At 48.2% G+C, this 17,491-nt stretch overlaps 4 protein-coding genes and 1 non-coding gene across 5 annotated transcripts; 2 read left to right on the forward strand and 3 right to left on the reverse strand.

Annotated features, from left to right (window-relative positions):
• Positions 1-64: 64 nt before the first annotated feature.
• BC939DRAFT_452983 (uncharacterized protein) lies at positions 65-961 on the reverse strand. Its single transcript, XM_051555867.1, has 2 exons — positions 817-961; positions 65-706 (listed from the first exon to the last, which is right to left on the reverse strand). Exons 1-2 carry the CDS (start codon positions 944-946, stop codon positions 168-170), a joined length of 669 nt encoding a protein of 222 aa, XP_051411797.1. The 5' UTR covers positions 947-961; the 3' UTR covers positions 65-167.
• A 1,185-nt stretch (positions 962-2,146) lies between these two features.
• Positions 2,147-2,218, reverse strand: BC939DRAFT_t109. The gene has a single exon. It is a non-coding gene; the product is annotated as a tRNA-Glu (tRNA).
• A 3,471-nt stretch (positions 2,219-5,689) lies between these two features.
• Positions 5,690-8,326, forward strand: BC939DRAFT_453000 (uncharacterized protein). Its single transcript, XM_051555868.1, has 4 exons — positions 5,690-6,203; positions 6,301-7,468; positions 7,535-7,635; positions 7,749-8,326. Exons 1-4 carry the CDS (start codon positions 6,179-6,181, stop codon positions 8,300-8,302), a joined length of 1,848 nt encoding a protein of 615 aa, XP_051411798.1. The 5' UTR covers positions 5,690-6,178; the 3' UTR covers positions 8,303-8,326.
• BC939DRAFT_453002 (t-SNARE) lies at positions 8,327-10,358 on the reverse strand. Its single transcript, XM_051555869.1, has one exon. The coding sequence runs from the start codon at positions 10,165-10,167 to the stop codon at positions 8,404-8,406; it is 1,764 nt and encodes a 587-aa protein (XP_051411799.1). The 5' UTR covers positions 10,168-10,358; the 3' UTR covers positions 8,327-8,403.
• Positions 10,359-15,194: 4,836 nt separating this feature from the next.
• On the forward strand, positions 15,195-17,420 carry BC939DRAFT_477556 (uncharacterized protein; the record flags this gene model as incomplete). The annotated part of the gene is made up of 4 exons (XM_051558686.1): positions 15,195-15,684; positions 15,954-15,984; positions 16,091-16,635; positions 16,729-17,420. The coding sequence occupies 4 exons, from the start codon at positions 15,195-15,197 to the stop codon at positions 17,418-17,420; spliced, it is 1,758 nt and encodes a 585-aa protein (XP_051411800.1).
• Between the last annotated feature and the right edge of the window lie 71 nt (positions 17,421-17,491).

Below are 17,491 nucleotides of genomic sequence, written 5' to 3' on the forward strand. Positions count from 1 at the left end.
AAAAGGACGTCCATGCTCCTACTATTTCCTTAGACATGCAGACCAAGACTACTCTTTTTTTTCAACCCCTTTACTTTTCTTAGTTTCTGTCTTCAATTTTATTATTTTGGATCAAGGTGTGATGAAATAAATTCTTTCAGGGCACAGACCTTCACCCGACATTACATTCAGAGCCACTCGCCTTTTGAATCGGCGTGCATGTAAGGATGTGCAGAAGGATATCCCTGTGGCTGCTGGTTAAAGCTCTGTAGAGGGTTTACCTGTACAGAGCCACATGTCTGTCCGTTTGTAAAGCTCTTTCCTCTCCTGTAGCACTTCACCTCCCCCGTGTACCGGCTGGCAACCCATCCGCCCACCAACAATACCAGCACTTGGACCGCCGTGCCCACGCCTGCGATCAACAGCACGTATTTATAGCAAGCTTCCACATCGTCCGCCAATGTGGCTAAACCCACAGCTCCGCTGTCGTTTTCATTTTGCAACAGGTCGGCCTGACAGATGCTCTTGACTTCGTCCTTGGCCCGCGTCGCCAAGAAGATCATGCTGAAAGTTGAAAGGATTGTGATCAGGACGGTGACCGTCCACCAGAGAACCGAGAAGTTTTTGGCGAGCGCGTACCGCTTGAAGATGACGCTCATCAGTCCGGAAACACCAAGGATTCCATATATACCCGTACTGACATAGGCAACGGTTTTGGCTGTTGAGTCTATGACATTAGGGAGACGCCAATAGAGCAGATAAGTCAGAGAAAATGCCCCCTACCATGTAGAACAAAGAACAAACACAAGCGACCCGGTCTTGTATGTTGTATGTTACCTGTGACGCCAGCTCTCAAGACACTCCAGATACTGAATCCTCCAAGGGCAAGGGCCAGGAGTGAAAAGATAGTGACCCCGAGGCGGAATGGGATGCAAAAGCAGCAGTAGTCACGATGTGTTGGAGCCATTTTTATTAAAAGAGGGGTGGTGTGCGTTTTTGAAGGGCATCTGCGATCCCTTTTATGTTAAAAAGCGTCTCGCGCTGTGGAAGGATAATATCTTAAAATAGCTTGGGCAGGGTAGGCGCAGCAACAATCAACTGGAGATTTTCTGAGCACAGCCCCATTTCAACATTCCAGCAATAAAGTAAAATGGGGCAGTGCGTACCGCACGCTATTGATAGAGTTGAGCAAGCACCTAGAAAAAGGAGGAAGTGGGCTAGGTTTATACATCTGTTTAAGAGAGGCGATGCTCAAGACCTTGAGCTCTTCAGGAACTTGAAAGCACACACAACCCTAGCCCTTCATTGCAACGGTCGTTCCTCGTACTGTGGACAGCGAAAAAGGGAGAATCTATAACTAGCTTATCTCGTAAAAAAATCATTCGCCGACCCCCGCCTGTCATGTGTAGACGTGTGGTTATTCGTCGACCCCTCTGCTATTTGCCAGCCCTTACTTCCTTAGTTCCATGCAAAAGTTATATGTCGTCCTATCGATTCGTCATACCCCTTCTTGTCTGTTTGTCGCCCCGCCAACTAGCCATATGGATCACTGCCTGCTTACCACCTTATCAACTTGACATATTGTTCTGGCTTTCTTTTTTCATCTTACGAATGAACAAAGCCCCACATTGATCCTACATTGACTCCATATTGATCTCCTATATACCAGCTAGAGCTAGGATCTTGTGCGCGCGAGGTCTTCCTTTTTATTTTTGATCTTATTGAAGTCTTTAATATGTCGAGGTAGTCCTCGGCTTTTTACGTTTACTGGGCTGCTCCATACTACCCTTGAGTCGCTTTTCCTTGGCTCTTCCCTTTGTAATTGCAAATAGACCCATTTTTCATTAATGGCTTTGTTCAACATCTTCAGCGCCGCCATGCACATCCCCGGATCATCTAATGACTGTCTCGCTGAGTGTTTGGCTTCACCCATGATTTCGCCATAGAATCTGGTCTTGGGTAGCTTAGCCGCGCTCGGTCGCACTTCCCTTGTTGCATTGAATAGATAGAGATCCATATGGCTAGTTGACGGGGCGATAAATAGCAGAGGGATCGACGAATAACCCACGCGTCTACACATGACAGGCGGGGGTCGGCGAATAGATATTTTGAAAAAAAAAAAAAAAAAAAAAAAAACACTTAAAGACCAAACGAAGGTCGTAAAAAGTTCCCAATCCGGGGTTCGAACCCGGGCCGCCTCGGTGAAAGCGAGGAATCCTGACCACTGGACCAATTAGGATTTTATCCTCTAATGTCTCTGCTATGTGATCTTTAAGTATCTTTTTTAATAATATGCGTAAGTTCTCTAAGCGCAAAGACCCCTTAATAAATATTCTATAACTGCATTCCGTGCTCTCAAGAAATTAAGACCATCTCCCAGATGTACAGGTTACAATTGGAGAGATGGTCTTGGCAGATTAGCAGGTGAGGAGCCTGCCAGCTAGCCGAGCGGATCGCAGGAGAAAGACCTCGGGACGCTTAGGGAGGTTACAGTGAAGTTGTTGGAGATGGTGCGACTGCCACACTAGAAGATTTAGGGCCAGATAGACACAAGTCTCAGAGACTATTCACTAGGAAACCAGCACTGATTGTTCTCTCTCGGAGGCCATGTTGAATAAAAAAAAAAAAAAAAAAAAAAAAAATATTCTATAACTGCATTGTTCGAGAGAGAAATTGTTCTGTAATTGCATATTACATAGGCGAACAGTCTTTTACTGCACGACCGCCACTTTTGTACTCACTCCGCCCACCCTTCCTGTATCCCTTTTGTCCTGATTCTGCTTTCCTTCTTTGTCGCCCCTTGCTGACGATGACTACCCCGATGCCCTTGTTTGTACTGGTAAGCGCTGCATCTCTTTCTATTATTTTGAAGAACATCAGCGAGAAAGATATGTGGGATTACGCTTTCACACTAAGAAAGTACGTATTTAACCTAATTATGGTATAAGTGGTATAAGTATGGCATTGACTCTGGTAAATATACGACACACGCTTCGCGATCTCCTCCTCCTCATCCATTTTCTCGCTCTATCCACCATCGCGTTCGCGCCGATCAATAAGTGCAAAGAGACTTTTCGACGTGTTCGTAGACACAAATAACACATTATCACATTATCACATTATCGCATTATCAAGATCTTTGTAACAAACTCGGTTCCTTCTGGTGTGGATCAGGTATCCACTTGATATGGTAGATTTGGTTCGTGCTTTAGTTGTTTCTTTGCCCAATTAACTGTCCCATCCGTACCGAGGCCCGTTTATGTTAAGTGTAACGCCTGATTGACCCGTACTCTCCGCTGCCACTGTGTTCTCTCCAGTTCAGGCGTATCGCCGAGATTGTTACAGAAGGAATAATATATATTTCTATATAAATATACCAGTTTTGCAACAAGCTCTTGAAGGATTCATCTGGCCTCCCCAGGGTTCCAGGAAAGCCTCGAGTCAAAGAGAGGATGAGTATGTTAACCCGCATCCGGTCAGCCCCTATTAATTTCTGAAGCGGTTCTACCATTCAGGGCATATCTGTTAAAAAAAAAAAAAAATGTTGCGAATCGAACCTAACACAATGATGGAAGAGAAGCAGCAAGTTTCGTGAGATAGGCTCTTGGCGCGTCAGTCATCTTTTGATGAAGATGGATATTCTTTGTAGTCAAGTAGAAATGACAGTGAATCTCAATCCATATCCAACAACAATCATCATAAAATAAAAGTTGTGACGCCTACCTCTTATTTGTTCTCTTGTTATTCCATGCAATAAGGCTCGGGGAATAAAAAAGTATCTCACAAGCACCGTGCTGCTGCCAATTTACGCTGCATGTATGCGGACATGCACATCACAAACAGCGTGGGGTGAAGTAAACAGGGTCGTGGATTCGGTTACAGTGTTCTGAATCGCGGCATGAACGGACCAATTGGTTTGGTGGAGAGATTGGCACACACCAGCCGCGTGCGTGCCTCAGCACCCTGTACTTTGCTGCTTTTCTTAGACTGGGTTCATTCGTTGATTTTGAGCAAGGGATTATTTGTTTTTTGTTGTTTACAAGCAAGCTTTATACCTCTCGATATCGCGCATTCCTACATGTCCACAATTTCATCCGGTCATTCAATCTTTGGGTCTCGCAGCCGCCTATGCTCCTGCTTCTCTGGAACGATTTTGCATTTGAACAGCGGGCTTTGACTTTAATCTGTGTATGTCTGCATACATCTGAGATGGAGGGCAGATTTTTGGGTTTCTTCCAGCCGCAAAGCGCTTTAAGTCTTGACATGACCTTTCAAGGTACAAACCCGTCATCTATCCTTTGAAGGATGTCCTTTTAGACCTCTGATTCGCCTTGTTAGCATTATTGTTCAGCTTGAGTTTGTTTTCTGTTGATTGCATAAAGGAGTTCATTGTCAAGCGCAGGAGACGCTGCACTTTTCGTTTATGAATAATGAATATGGTTTGTGTAGAAGAATTTTTTCTTCTCGGGTGTTGTTTGTTCTTCCCTCCTGGCGTGATTGCGCGCGCTCTTTCGCTCTTATTTCGAGTTCGCCTCCGACGTAGCCTCCTAGTCATAAAGAATTCGTTGCGCCTATGCTCTGCGGGGAGACAAGAGGCAGGAGAGAGGAGGGAGCTGTGGTGTATTCGATATCTGCTGCTTTTATTTCTGGACGAGATATGGACCCTCTCTCCAACGACTTGCTCGATTACATTGTAAGGAACACATATCTATATGTCTAGACGTATGCGTTGCAGGATGAAGAGAATCGCCACCCCTACACCTTCTCGTCCTCAATAGGCTGATTGTATCGAATCGAAATACAGAATACAGAGATACAGTTTGGCTCTCGATACAGATGCTGTGGGTCAGACATATTGAGCCACAAAGCGCGGACAATCATGTATTGCCGCGACCATGTTACCTGATTTGGCGAGTTGCGCCAAAAAAATGAAATTGAATGGTTGAATGGTACAACCTTGTGAACAGTAATCTATTACGGTCCGACCTTTGTGCCTGTAGACTATGCCATGCTGGGTTCGTGCCATTGAGGTAGCGTTGCTGCTCCTGTTGACACAGTTTTCCGTTTCTTCTTTTCCTTGTCCCTCTCTCCTACTCTTTAGATGATCCATATTGTCGCCTGCAAGAGCATTGACTGCGTCTGTTGTTGCCACCTGATTGCGCGCTCTGTTGTCCCTCTTTCTTTTCCGCGCTTCCTTCTATAGACTACCCACAGCACCTTTTCTTTTCCATTTTCTTCTTTCTCTCATTCATTTTCCTTTTCTTTTCCCCTCTCCTTCTCCTTCTCCTCTTTCTTTCTTCTCATTTCATCCTTGCATAGTGCCGCACAGTTCTTTGTTCACTGTCCTTCTCATCAAATTCCTTCGCCCTTTAGTCTGTCCCTCAACAGTGCATCTTAGAACACACCTCCCGATCAATCAACGGTACCATTTATGGCCCTCTATCGAGGTCTTCGATTCTGCTGAAAAACCAGAAGTAATTTCCTTCAAGCGTGCTTGGAAACAACCAAGACTTGGACTACCACCCACACGCCTTGACTCCCCTCGATCGTCTTCCTCGCGCTAATTATTCGACATTTTCCCTCATAGGCTGTCTTCAAACCATCGAGGTAACCTACATCTCCCAAACACCGTCCAACGCCCCTGAAATATTTATTTCCGGGTGCCCAGTTCGCCGCCATTTCTTAAGAGACGTCAAAATACACCCGGAGTAGCGTTCCGATAAATGCCAGTCAACTGTGGTTAAGCATTAGATGTGCTTCCCTTGTCCTTTGCGTCTATCTAATATCGCCGTCTCCAGTTCTCGTCCTCTTCGCCACGCACTCGTTCTTTCGCAAGGGAAAAGGTTTTTTTTCTCTGCTGCGAATCGAAATATTACTTTTTTCTGCTACCAAGTTCCTCTCCGGGAAAACTTCGTCCGCATCCTTTTCCTCATAATCACTTCGCCCTCTCTGCCTTGAGCCCATATAATCACAGTTCTTGCATCTGACAAGGTCGAATCATGCTCTAACCAGAATCTGGACTTCGTCGCCTCTAAATAGCCAGCGAGATCATTCTGACTGTTCCCCCAGCGCTGTCATCAGCAGACGAATCTATCTTGCCAACAACGCGTGGCAATAGCACCTTTCAGAATTCAAGTAACTTGAGGTTCCTAAGTGCGAAACGCGCGACTCTACATTTTTCTATCACGACACCAAACGAATGGAGGGAGGCGTTGATGGTCTAGGCAAGTCGGGCCGCTATTTTCGATCAACAGCAAAACTCACGCCTCGCTGTCTGTTTAACTAACATCAGCGTCAAGTTGCGCTGCATTCCAACATTAGTACTTTTCAAGGAGGATGAAGTGCTCATGGACGAAGACCTGGGCTATCAGCTTGGCGAAATAAATAGTTCAATGGGTCCACAGGATAATGAATACTCTCAGCACTTTGGTCAGACACGTCAGCAATTGTTTAACCTGCAGAAATTTCAATCCATGCCCATGCTCTCATCCGATCAACTCAACTGTACATCGATATCATATGAGTCATCTCCCATGGATCTCAGTATAGACTCGCCGAGCTTGGCTAGTCCAGGAACTTCGTCCAAATCGGTAGCGGCAGGAGGACAAATATCCGAGGAAGGGCAACAGAGTCGGACATCCAGTCAGGATTTTGACGACACTAAGCCGGTTGTCAATGGCATCATCCCAAAGCACTATCTATCTTCAACAGGAGGCCATGAGTTTCCGTCTACCCAATTCCACATGAGCGGCATTCTAAGCACCCAGAATGAATCAACACAAGTAGAGTCCCAGTCCAAGCTGCGTCAGCTCTATGGAAATGGATCAAATCATATCGGAGGCGCTTCATCAGATACAGGGGATACAGTAGACGCAGGAGAAGATCCTGCTATCAAGAGGGCGCAGCAGAACCGAGCAGCTCAGCGAGCATTCCGGCAAAGAAAGCAGCAGTACATCAAGTGGCTGGAGAGCAAAGCAGAGGAACTGGACGAAGTGTATCGTATCGTGGCCCTGCTTCGAGCAGAAAACGAGCAATTGCGCGGCCTTGCCATGGACCTGGATGCGAGCCTTGTTAACAGAAAAGGGGGCGCCATCAATAGCGAAATTAAAGCGGCAAGATCATTGCTATCTCCGTCTTCGTCTTCTGCGGTGGAAGTTTCGTCAAGCCACCGAATTGACCTGTCCCTGAGCAGAGAGGTCACAATGCGCTTGATGAATCTGGCCGCGCTTTCAGGGGTAGGCCCGAATGGCGATCGGGAGGGAGCCTTCGGTCGACCAAAGTACCAGCCTAGATCAGCGAATGACGGAAAAGGAAGTCGGGCTAAGGGCAGAGCAGCGTATAAGCTGAATCAGTTGAAGGACCAGCAACAGCAGCAGCTACTGATGCTCCAAAACCAGCAGGTATTACAGCTGCAGGAACAACAGCAACAGCAACAGCAACAGCAACAGCAACAGCAACAGCAACAGCAACAGCAACAGCAACAGCAACAGCAACAGCAACAGCAACAGCAACAGCAACAGCAACAGCAACAGCAACAGCAACAGCAACAGCAGCAACAACAGTGGATACAACAGCAGCAGCAGAGCATGACCATGTCTATCCTCCCAGCAGCAGATACCATGATCCATCCCCCCATTATAGCACAGTCTCCGCAAAGTAAGTTGCATTATATCTCTCCCGCCTTGCCACGGACGCGTCGTGATGCACAGCACCGTGTAGCACTGAAAATGACTAGCGTAAACCTTGTTTCTGACACTATTTTTTTTAAGCTCTGTCACCAGTGCAAAGAGTAGTGCAGCCAATGCCGCAAGACGGTCTCACGAAGATTCAGCAACATCAAATCGGCGTTAATGGTGGAACAGCTGGACTTGGCCATGGTATCCATGCTCAAACCACAGTTGCTTCAGCCCATTTCCACTATCCATTTGCCAGCAGCAGCTCTCACCTAACTATTTTGCACCAGCAGAACATTTCACAACACCAACAGCAACAAAGTCAACAAATTCAGCATCTACATTCGCCTTGCCAGACACAGCTCGAATGGGGACAGACGCCATCTCTCCACCACCCCGCGGAAACATCTCAAGCTTACTGGGAGGAAGAGGACGCCTGTGGCACGAGTCGTCTACGTCGATTTTCCATGCCCACACTTCGTCTCTCGTCCAGGGCTGAGCTTCAATGCCTAGAGTCAGTAAGGATTGGTGCCCATGGATCAGGAGTGACAGAGGTCTTCCAGACAACACACACAATGGCAGGCGAGCCTAGTCATAGCAATGTACAGAGAAACCACCAGCAGTCGATTCTTACCAGTATTGGACGATGAATAAAAAAAACTATACATTTCTCTGGTGGGAGGCAAAGGAGGGTTTATTGTTATTTGAGAATCGAGCAAGGGAGGTCTGAAATACTCAGTTTAATGACGCCTCATGTACTGACAAAAGCAAGCATGACTAAGGCTCCGACAATGCTCGCAATCATTATCAAGTAACACAGTTTCTCTCTTGACTGACGCTGATGTTCGCTCGCCTTGAGGACTTCCTGCTGTGCCAATTGGATCCGTCCTCGGGTCTGCAAAATATTGTCGTGCAAGAAATCGACACCGCTTCGTTGTTCATGAACCAGCGTGCCAAGCTCCCTCATCACATCCAAAACCTGACCCATACCCTCCTCCACTTTCCGGATCTCGGACTCGCGTTCCTGAAGTATACTCTCCTGGAAAACCAACTCGCCATCCACAGCCAGAATCTCGCGGAGGAGGGCTTCTTCTTGCGTAGAAAGCTCACGATCATGGAAGACACCGAGGTCTGAGCTGCTTTTACCACTTGCGATAGGTTTACCGTTCAACAAGTTCAACGCTCCGGCCTCAATCTCCTCCTGCGACAAATCCATTAGATCAGAGCGGTGCTGGCTCAGTCGTCTGAGGGATGCACTCGAGGATAGACGTCTCAATGTTGCAACCTGCCGCCTTTCAGCCTCGACAGTCTGGCGCTGTAGTTCCTGGAATGCCTTGCTGACCAGGGCCAGATCCTTGGTCAGCCTCTGGTGGGTTTGTCGCCGACTTGCCATGACCTTGCGCTCCCAGGAAGACATCTCGCTCATAGATTGTATCGGTTGGACGCGAATACTAATTTCGGAGCGTGGACTCCCAGAGGTTGGCTGGTGGTACTTGGCCAGAACTTTGATCAATCCATGAGCAGACTTGACCAAGTCTTGTGTGCCATCCAGGACGGCGTGCAAACTAGCCCGCATCTCGGCCGTGTCCTTATGGCGCTGACCCAGACATGGAACTAAACGCTCCAGCACTGCAATGTTGGACGAGATATTGAAAATTTGCTGGGAGACATGGCGTACCATCAAGTCATAGTCGTGTTCCTGATCCTGAATTGATGTCGAAACCGGTACTGCAGTAACTGGTACATATGCGGAGGGAGAGAATGCCACCGTAATGGACGGTGATCCTGATATAGCAGAGGTTACGTCGATGACCGTGTCGTGAGTACTGTTGCTGTTGGTCTTGGGTCTCTGAGCTGCCCCTGAATCAGGTGGTCCTTGATTATCCACCCTACTAAACCCTCGGTACTGGTTTTGCATTGGACTCGTTGGAGGGGAGAGGTGACGAGGACTGGTGGGTGGGGATAGAACCTGGCGTCTCTCCTGGTCTCCTGGACGACGTTCCCCCAAGATGCGGTTACTCCCACTGCTGCTGCCCTGCTGAGTGGCGGGTGCTGCTGTAGGCACAGCTTGTGGTGACCGAGGTTTTACGACTCCTGTGATATCGGATGCTATTACGACATCTGAGGGAGTAAGCGTCGGCCTGGGTGTGTCGAATCTCGTGTTATCATCGAGGAAACGCGAGTGTTGGGCCATGGAGTTGTTCGACTTGCGCTTGGGAGAGACTGGGGGCGGGTAGGGCGCATGGGCGTGGGCGTGTGAGTGTTTCTGCAAAGCCGGTTTGTGGTCGAGCCCAATGCTGTCTCGGCTATTGCCTCGGGCGACCTGCATCCCACTCGGGAGTTTGATTGGTGGCGACACTGGTGAATAGGGCGACTTTCTGTCCGAGGTGGTCAAGGTCATTGTGGCGGTCGCGGTGATGATTGGCCCAAGATGGCGTTTCGTGCTGCCCTCGTCGCGATGGTTGGGCGAGAGGGGAGGGGTGGTGAGGCCGCGTTCCAGGTCTGTGAAGGACATGGTGAAGGATTGTTCTAGGATGAAGAATCGATGTGATCAAGGACAAGAAAGTGAAAGAGAGAAAGAAAGAAAAGAAGGAAAGAGGAGAGGAAAGGATGTCACGGCAATGTTTAGCTGCCGCCAACACTTCCAAAGAGAAAAGGAGAGGATTCTTTAGGACACGAGGTCTGCCATGCATGCTGGAAAATAGGGGCCAGACTACGGCATTGTGACAGATGCAGCTGCAGATTATTCTCAGGCCAGCCAGCCAAAGCTTATGTGAAGGAGGCACAGCGAACGGACTCGCGTGCTGCAAACGCCTGCTGAGGCCTACACGGGCGAATTTCCGCATCGTAGATGGAACGCTAAACAAAAGAAAAAAATGGCGGGAAGCATCTTTGAATGTGCGGGAGTAGATTATGAAGTTTAGGAACAGAAGATGGACATACCGAGGTAAGCCCCTATATCCAATGCTTGTGAATACAAAGGGCCTTTTCTGTTGTTGGCACTGGCGCCTTATGGATGCCCGCAGGGAACGAGTGCATAATCATCCTCAAAGAGTCTGATCCCCAAACGGATATCTGATGAGATTGACGAGTGGATCAAACCAGAGCAATGGAACTGACAGAGCCTATGGCCACCAGAGTTTGGCAAAATGGCGCCATTATTTAGATTTCGCAGATACTTTCTGTTCAAACCACCAACTACGACGGCCTCAACAAAGCGGGGAAGCGTGTGGGATCAGGTCGTCCAGCCGAGCGCAGTATGAATTCAGCAAGTCGCGGTTAAGTCCTTTTCAGGATCCGATAGTCTCTCGTACTGCAGAAAATATACATCTGCTGAACGTCGATAAACATGCACATCATGAATTTTTTTCCTTTCTTTCCTCGCGCAATCTGGAGAAAGAAGCTTTATCCTTGCGCCTGGGAAAGTACCGTACAAATATGTAGACTACATACATGAACACAAACATGCATGATGGAATGGAGCATGAAGTCCAGGAAAACCACATGCAATCTGGAGCCCTAACCCAGTGGGGCATCCTCTGGAAAAGGAAATTGCCCCTCCCCCCGTACATGGCGCACCTCAGAATGTGGGTATAAGTGGCGGTGCTCAATACGGAAGAACCGGTCTATCTCGGTTCGCGGATGATGTATTTTTAAAGAAAGGGCCAATAGAATCGACCAGGAGCCTTGATGCACGATGGGGGAGGGGGAGGGGGGGTTTTCAAGTGCTTCTTGGGATAGAAATATACTAGGCGCAGACTCGATATCGATAACAGAGCCACAGGGAGAAAGAGACAACCAAGTCAAATGCGTGCTCTTGCCTGGCATAATAATATTGGGGCGAGAGCTAGCGGGTTCTGAGAGCACTTGGTTACGGAGAGCAATATGAATAAGCATTGTGCTCAATATGGTCGTGAAAGGGTGCGCATTATCTCCTGAGAACTCTTATTGGATCGGCTTTGAACGACTGGGGAATGAGGATACGGCGACACATGACTGGACCCTGGTCTGTGTGCCATGCAAATGGACATGGAGTGACGCTTTTGTATGTATCTGCCTTTCACCGCAGGCGAATGGGTTATTGCGCGCGCTGAAAGAACTTCCGGGAAGTACTATAGAGTATCAAGGAGACTACTGTGAATATTGTTGTATCTCTAGCTTCAAACGGCGAGATGGAATGGATGACAACAAAGCGCGGCCGGGCCTCTTTTCGGGGGATCCACTTACTCCGACTCAGGTCATACCTGGGTCTGCCGCGCCGGATTTCAAGGGTCCTAAAACAGAAGTGAAGTGATATAGGTCGTATGATTGAGACGCTGAATCCTAGGTATCGACAATCATTGGCGCGTCTCCTCATTGGAGCTCGATACCATAAAACGGATACCGTATTTGTAGTCGTCGACCCCTTTGCGTACCATAGTTCGGATGCGAAGGAAGAATACACTTCAGAGCGAGCAAAGTAGAAAGATAGTGTAACCAAGGTCTTTCCTTTCGCAGCTCTTCTTTTGCACGACAAAATGCGTGGTTGCTAAATAGTGTACGTACCTGATCTTGAGCTTTTACAGTTTGCGGAGATCAGGCTCAATGCCCGTTCGCCTAGTGTATGCGGATGAAATGTCGGCGGCACCAATGGAGGCTGTCATTCGAAGTATCTATGCGTTCTGTTCAAGGGGTTAGCCCCGGTCAAGAGGGTGTCAGGCCCAGTCAGCTGGTAGAGATGGCACCCTCCCCTATTTGCTCCTTTGCGTTCAGCAAATTACTCCAATTTACCGCCGCCCTTCAAGATTCTCGGGGACGTTGGGATAGACAGTGGAGAGAGATTGAAGGGATATACAATGAATGAGCACGAAAGCGGCATGACGCTACTTTTGACTTTCTCTTCTTTAGAATCATCATCGTCTTAGTCTGCAGTTTTGTTGTTGTTGTTGTTGCTGTCCTTCCCCCCTGTTTTTTCAATAAGACATTGAATATGTTATATTAAATCGAATTCATATGTCGTTCTTTTCATTTCCCCCTTTGTTCTCTTTCTCCTTCTTATTCATGTCAACAGAACACCCAAACCCTCTTTTCTTTTTCTGTTTACTATCCGCTGCTGTGGATGGATGGATTGGACGCAGAAGGTGTTCCTTTTCTTCTTCTTTTCCTTCTTCTTTTCCTTCTTCTTCTTCTTCTTCTTCTCGTACGCACGAATACTCTGCGGACTAAAAAGTAAGCAGAGTGCTCTTAAGGATTCAATCCGGTTGTCCTTTCCTTCCCTCTTCATTTCTTTCTTCCTTTCCATTCTTCTCCTTCCTTCTCTCACAGGTTGTTTGCGTTCTTTCCATCCACTTCAGTACACCCCATTACTCGCTCAGCCCTTCTTATTTCTCCCACTCTCTATTTTCTTTTCTCCTATCCTTCACAACGCCATCTTGCCATTGCCCTCTTTCCTGTAAACATTCTTACACTCCAGATCCCGGTTCTTCTCATATCGGTAGGGATATCAAAAAATGAGAGCGCTCCCCTAAATACACTAGACCCTTTACTCCACCTCCTCTCGTCGTTTTCAACGGGCCATGGTCGAATTTTGATCTGCTGGTGCCTTCGCCATACAATAATATATTGTAATCCATCAAAGAAAGTTTTCCAAAAGTTCCCAGTGGCCATTCCGGGTCTCCCTACGTTCCATCCCCCTCCCCCTTGGATTCTCTTTTTCCACTCGAGAACCGATAAAGCCCTTGCACATTATTTTACGCTTTCTCTTCCGTAATATCCTATTCACATCACAGCCATTTCAAAGATCATCGCCATTTGTCAACAATCTTCACCCTAGCCCTCGTCTGACCTCGTTAGCTCTTTGTTCCCTGGACAAAAATATCCACAATTGTACAACCGCACAATTGCTGCTCGCTCAAGATTAGATCATTAGATTATTTTCCTACCCTTTAAACCATCTTTCGGTGCCAACAAGCCGTATCTGGTCTCAGATGGATTCGTCAGGGGAGGGTCTGAGTTCGCTTTTCAACAGGTACGTCCATACCATACGACCTATTCCAGCGGCTCTATCCCTCAGACCGCAAGCGTCCATGTTGAACTGGCGCATCATATACGTGCCCATCCTTGTATCCTTATACATTCGAACATGTTCATCCAGCAACCTTTGCCTCGGCGAATTAACTTCCCCAGTAATGTAACGATTGCATCTCGGTGAAATAACCATAAACCATATCTAGCCTTGTGGAGTCGTCCGGAAATGCGAGATTGTACTTCAATCGAGGGTCTATACCTGATGCTCTTAATCTGTTGCGGGACGTCAAGCGAATAGTCGGGCAACTTGAGCATCGGTTCGATGATCAGGATCGTTTACAGGCAAGTGAACTCTTTACACACACTCTACGCGAATGCCTACATCGTGCGTTGATTTCTGATGAAATTTTCTCGCCTTTACCAGTCGGCCCATTCATCGCCCTTTGCTATTTTGAACGACTAAAAAAAAGAAAAGAAAAAAAGCAGGGGACTACAACCACATATCCTCCCCTTTTCAAATGCATTGACCAACAGTGCACAGTGCATCTATTGTTCATGCTTCCACAACAATCTTCGATGTCCCATCTTTACCCTCCACTGCTTTGAGCCATATGTAGAACTTGAGTCTACCTTTGCCGAGATTCAATGTCGATTAACACTTCTTCCTATTTTCGCATTTTTCGCGTCTTCTCTCTTCTGTTTTCCTATTTTTATTGGCACCTGCCGTGTTACCATCTCAAACAGCGCCCAACTAGCCATGAAGATGCTGCACAGACAGGTTTCTCGCATTACGCAAATACTGAGCTAGGCCAAGGCGTAAAATTCCCTCATTCGATGCAGATATCCCATGGCCCATCCTACACTAACACTCACCAGCAGCCGCCTTTTAAAAGCTCCTCATCTCCTGGGCAGCTTCTGGCACATGGCCAGAGCAACATTGCTGGATCTTTACCAGGATCCCGACCAAGGTCTAGGTCCAGCTCTGAATCGGCCCATAATTTCCAGCCGGCAGTACCTGTGAAATCGTTTCAGCATATGATCAAGGAGGTGGATGAATATCACGAGCAACAAGGATCAAAGATACACGAGAGAGCAGGGCTCGCCTCACCCACCTCATCGCGGGCGTTCCCAGAACACGAAGCTCAGGTATCACAACCCACAGCTCCTTTGGTCCAGTCCACTCTACCGATATTCCGTCCACGCCACACATCCTTGCCGCAGGTTCTGAGTTACCATCCGTCTCAGCAGCCGCTACCGCTTGAGCACAGCCACCAGAAACATTATCAACCTCAGCCCTCTCAGCAGCGTCAGCCAGCCTCACCATATGGGTTTTATAGTTCCAACAAGCTACAGCAGCAACATCTGTATGAGGCCGCCGCACCAACAAAACAAGCGAGCAATTACCACACAGAGGAGCGACACCAGCGCCATCAGCGTTCACCCTCGTCGCCATCCTATTCAAAGTACCATCCAAACTATCAGCATCGCGATTCGCGTCAGCAGCATCCATACCAGCATCATATCCATCATTCCCATATGCAGTACGAAGAACAAGCTCGTGAGTGCTCACACAATGGTCACAATGATATACGGTGTCAGCCAATGCACATCTATCGGGCCACCAGGCGATCCTCTCAGCCATCCTACGTACCTGATCACAGAGGTCGACTCTCGACCCTCTTGAACGCGCCCGATCCAAATGATCAGGTGGGCGTCCAAGATCAAGAGAGTAAACAGCCGCCGTCAGCAGTGGATTCACACCAGGTAGCATCCGGACGGGAATCTGGAGGGGCGTCGTCCAAGAATGCACAACTCCCGTCCATGGGATCGTCATCATCATCCTCATCCTCATCACATTCTCGTCCTGGGACGCGAGGATCAGGGGTTGGAGGGATGGTGAGCGCTGTGTCACCCCGCGGAGACAGCACAGGTTCGCGTACACAGTTTCATGCGCCACTCGAGCCCGAAGTGGTGGCCAAGCTGGATGATGTCTTTTTCAAATTCTTGCAGCGCATTTGCTCCGATTGTAAGTCTGCACAATATCCTTTTTCCTTTGTTCATCGCAGGAGACTACTCAAAAAAATAATTAATGCACATGCAACGCAAATACGCAAAGCCATGAACACATATGCCAGCAAAGCAACCCCCCCCCCCCCCCCCCCCCCCTCCTCATTTCGCCCCTTGCATTCAAAAACCATTTCGCTATGCGCATTTTTTTGCATTTTCATACGGGGAAAACCCAGCAGGTCTTTCGGTTGGTTTACTAACATTTAATTCCGGTACTTTTATTTTTAGTGAACGCCTGTGATGCCAAAGGAGATCATATGTAAGTTCTTTTTTTTTAAAAAAAAAAAGCCGACACAAGGAACCAGCCAGAGATGCGAGATACGCTCAAATTCCTCAGCCGACTCACCCTCCTGTTCTTTATTTAGCCATCAGCCTCTCATGGCTAAAAAGATGCAGCGCCTCGAAGCATCCACAGACTTCCGACCATTCAAGTTCCGAATCCAGGCATTCACAAACGCGTTTCACGATGATCTCGTGATGAACGGTCTGACCGAGGATATTCTTCCGCTCCGTAAGGTCAAGCTCTACCTCTGGAAGCACCGGTACATCTCCCGGTTCAACGAGGACGGCAAAAAGCAGAAATCCAAGGGAAATCATGTCTGGAACATCGAGGCCCGCAAGATTCTAAACCCGACTGGGACGGGGATGGTAGGACCAGGATATGATCAAAGTAGCGGTAACGGTAATCGTAGTAGTGGCAGCGGTGACTCAGTCATGGACCTGAAAGGTGTCGGACCGGAGGCGATCGCTGCGGCCGGCGGCGGGTTGGGTATAGTGCGACGGCAGACGAGTCCTGTGCGGTGGGAGTTCCGAGAATATTCGAGTCGGATTGCAGGACAAGTCATCAAGTTTGCGAGGGTGGGCGTCCCTTATGTCTATTCGCCTCGGATCTGGGATGCGCAGATGTCGTGTATGTCACCTCAGGACGCTGATCATTAAACTGTAGGTCTCGAACTCGATTCATTTCAAGTTGACTAATGTTCCTCTTTACTTTATAACACAGGCCCTGCCGCAAAGTTCAGTAGCCCATGGCTCCCAGGTTGGTTGAAATGGCACAAGGGAGAGCTCAAGGGAATTCCAGGCCCAGAGGACGAGTCCTGTACGATCACCGTCATTGCAGAATATGTCCGCGAGGGTGAAGAATGCCGGTTAGAAATGTCCTTTCCACTCACAGTATCCGATCCATCCAAGGAAGGTGAGCTGATGGACTCACAGAATGAGCATGAGGATGAAGATGAGTTGGATGAGCAAGACTATGACGACCGGGATCACCAGCAGGACCCTGATCGGGTCATGGAGACGGATTCCGGAGGTGGCACCGTTGTAGGTCAACACAGCTGGCATCATCAGCGTAGTAACCAACATCAGCATCATCACCATCATCATCAGCAGCAGTACAGCCATGTTCAAGTACAACTACAACAACAGCACCAGCAGACACAGCATCAGCAGACGCAGCATCAGCTCCAACAACTGCATTTACAGGAGCGGCCGCTTTCATTGCCCCATCAGCAGCAACAGTCCGGGAGTGAGGATGAACTAGGTACAAGTGACGAGCCGCAAGATATGGGCGAGGGAGAGGACGACATGGACGAGGATGGCGGCGAGGACGGAACGTTGTGTGTCCGCAAGCAGTCGCGAGAACGGCGATCACTGATCCTCACACAGGAGACCAAGCGGAGAAAGCACGACTGAAAAAAGAAAACAAAAGAAGCGCCCATAGCATTGCCGATAACGATATCTAAACAACAATAGAAAATAATTAT

The sequence above is a fragment of the Gamsiella multidivaricata genome, assembly GCF_025024155.1.
Source record: "Gamsiella multidivaricata strain RSA 2152 chromosome Unknown BC939scaffold_36, whole genome shotgun sequence".
Taxonomy (NCBI): domain Eukaryota; kingdom Fungi; phylum Mortierellomycota; class Mortierellomycetes; order Mortierellales; family Mortierellaceae; genus Gamsiella; species Gamsiella multidivaricata.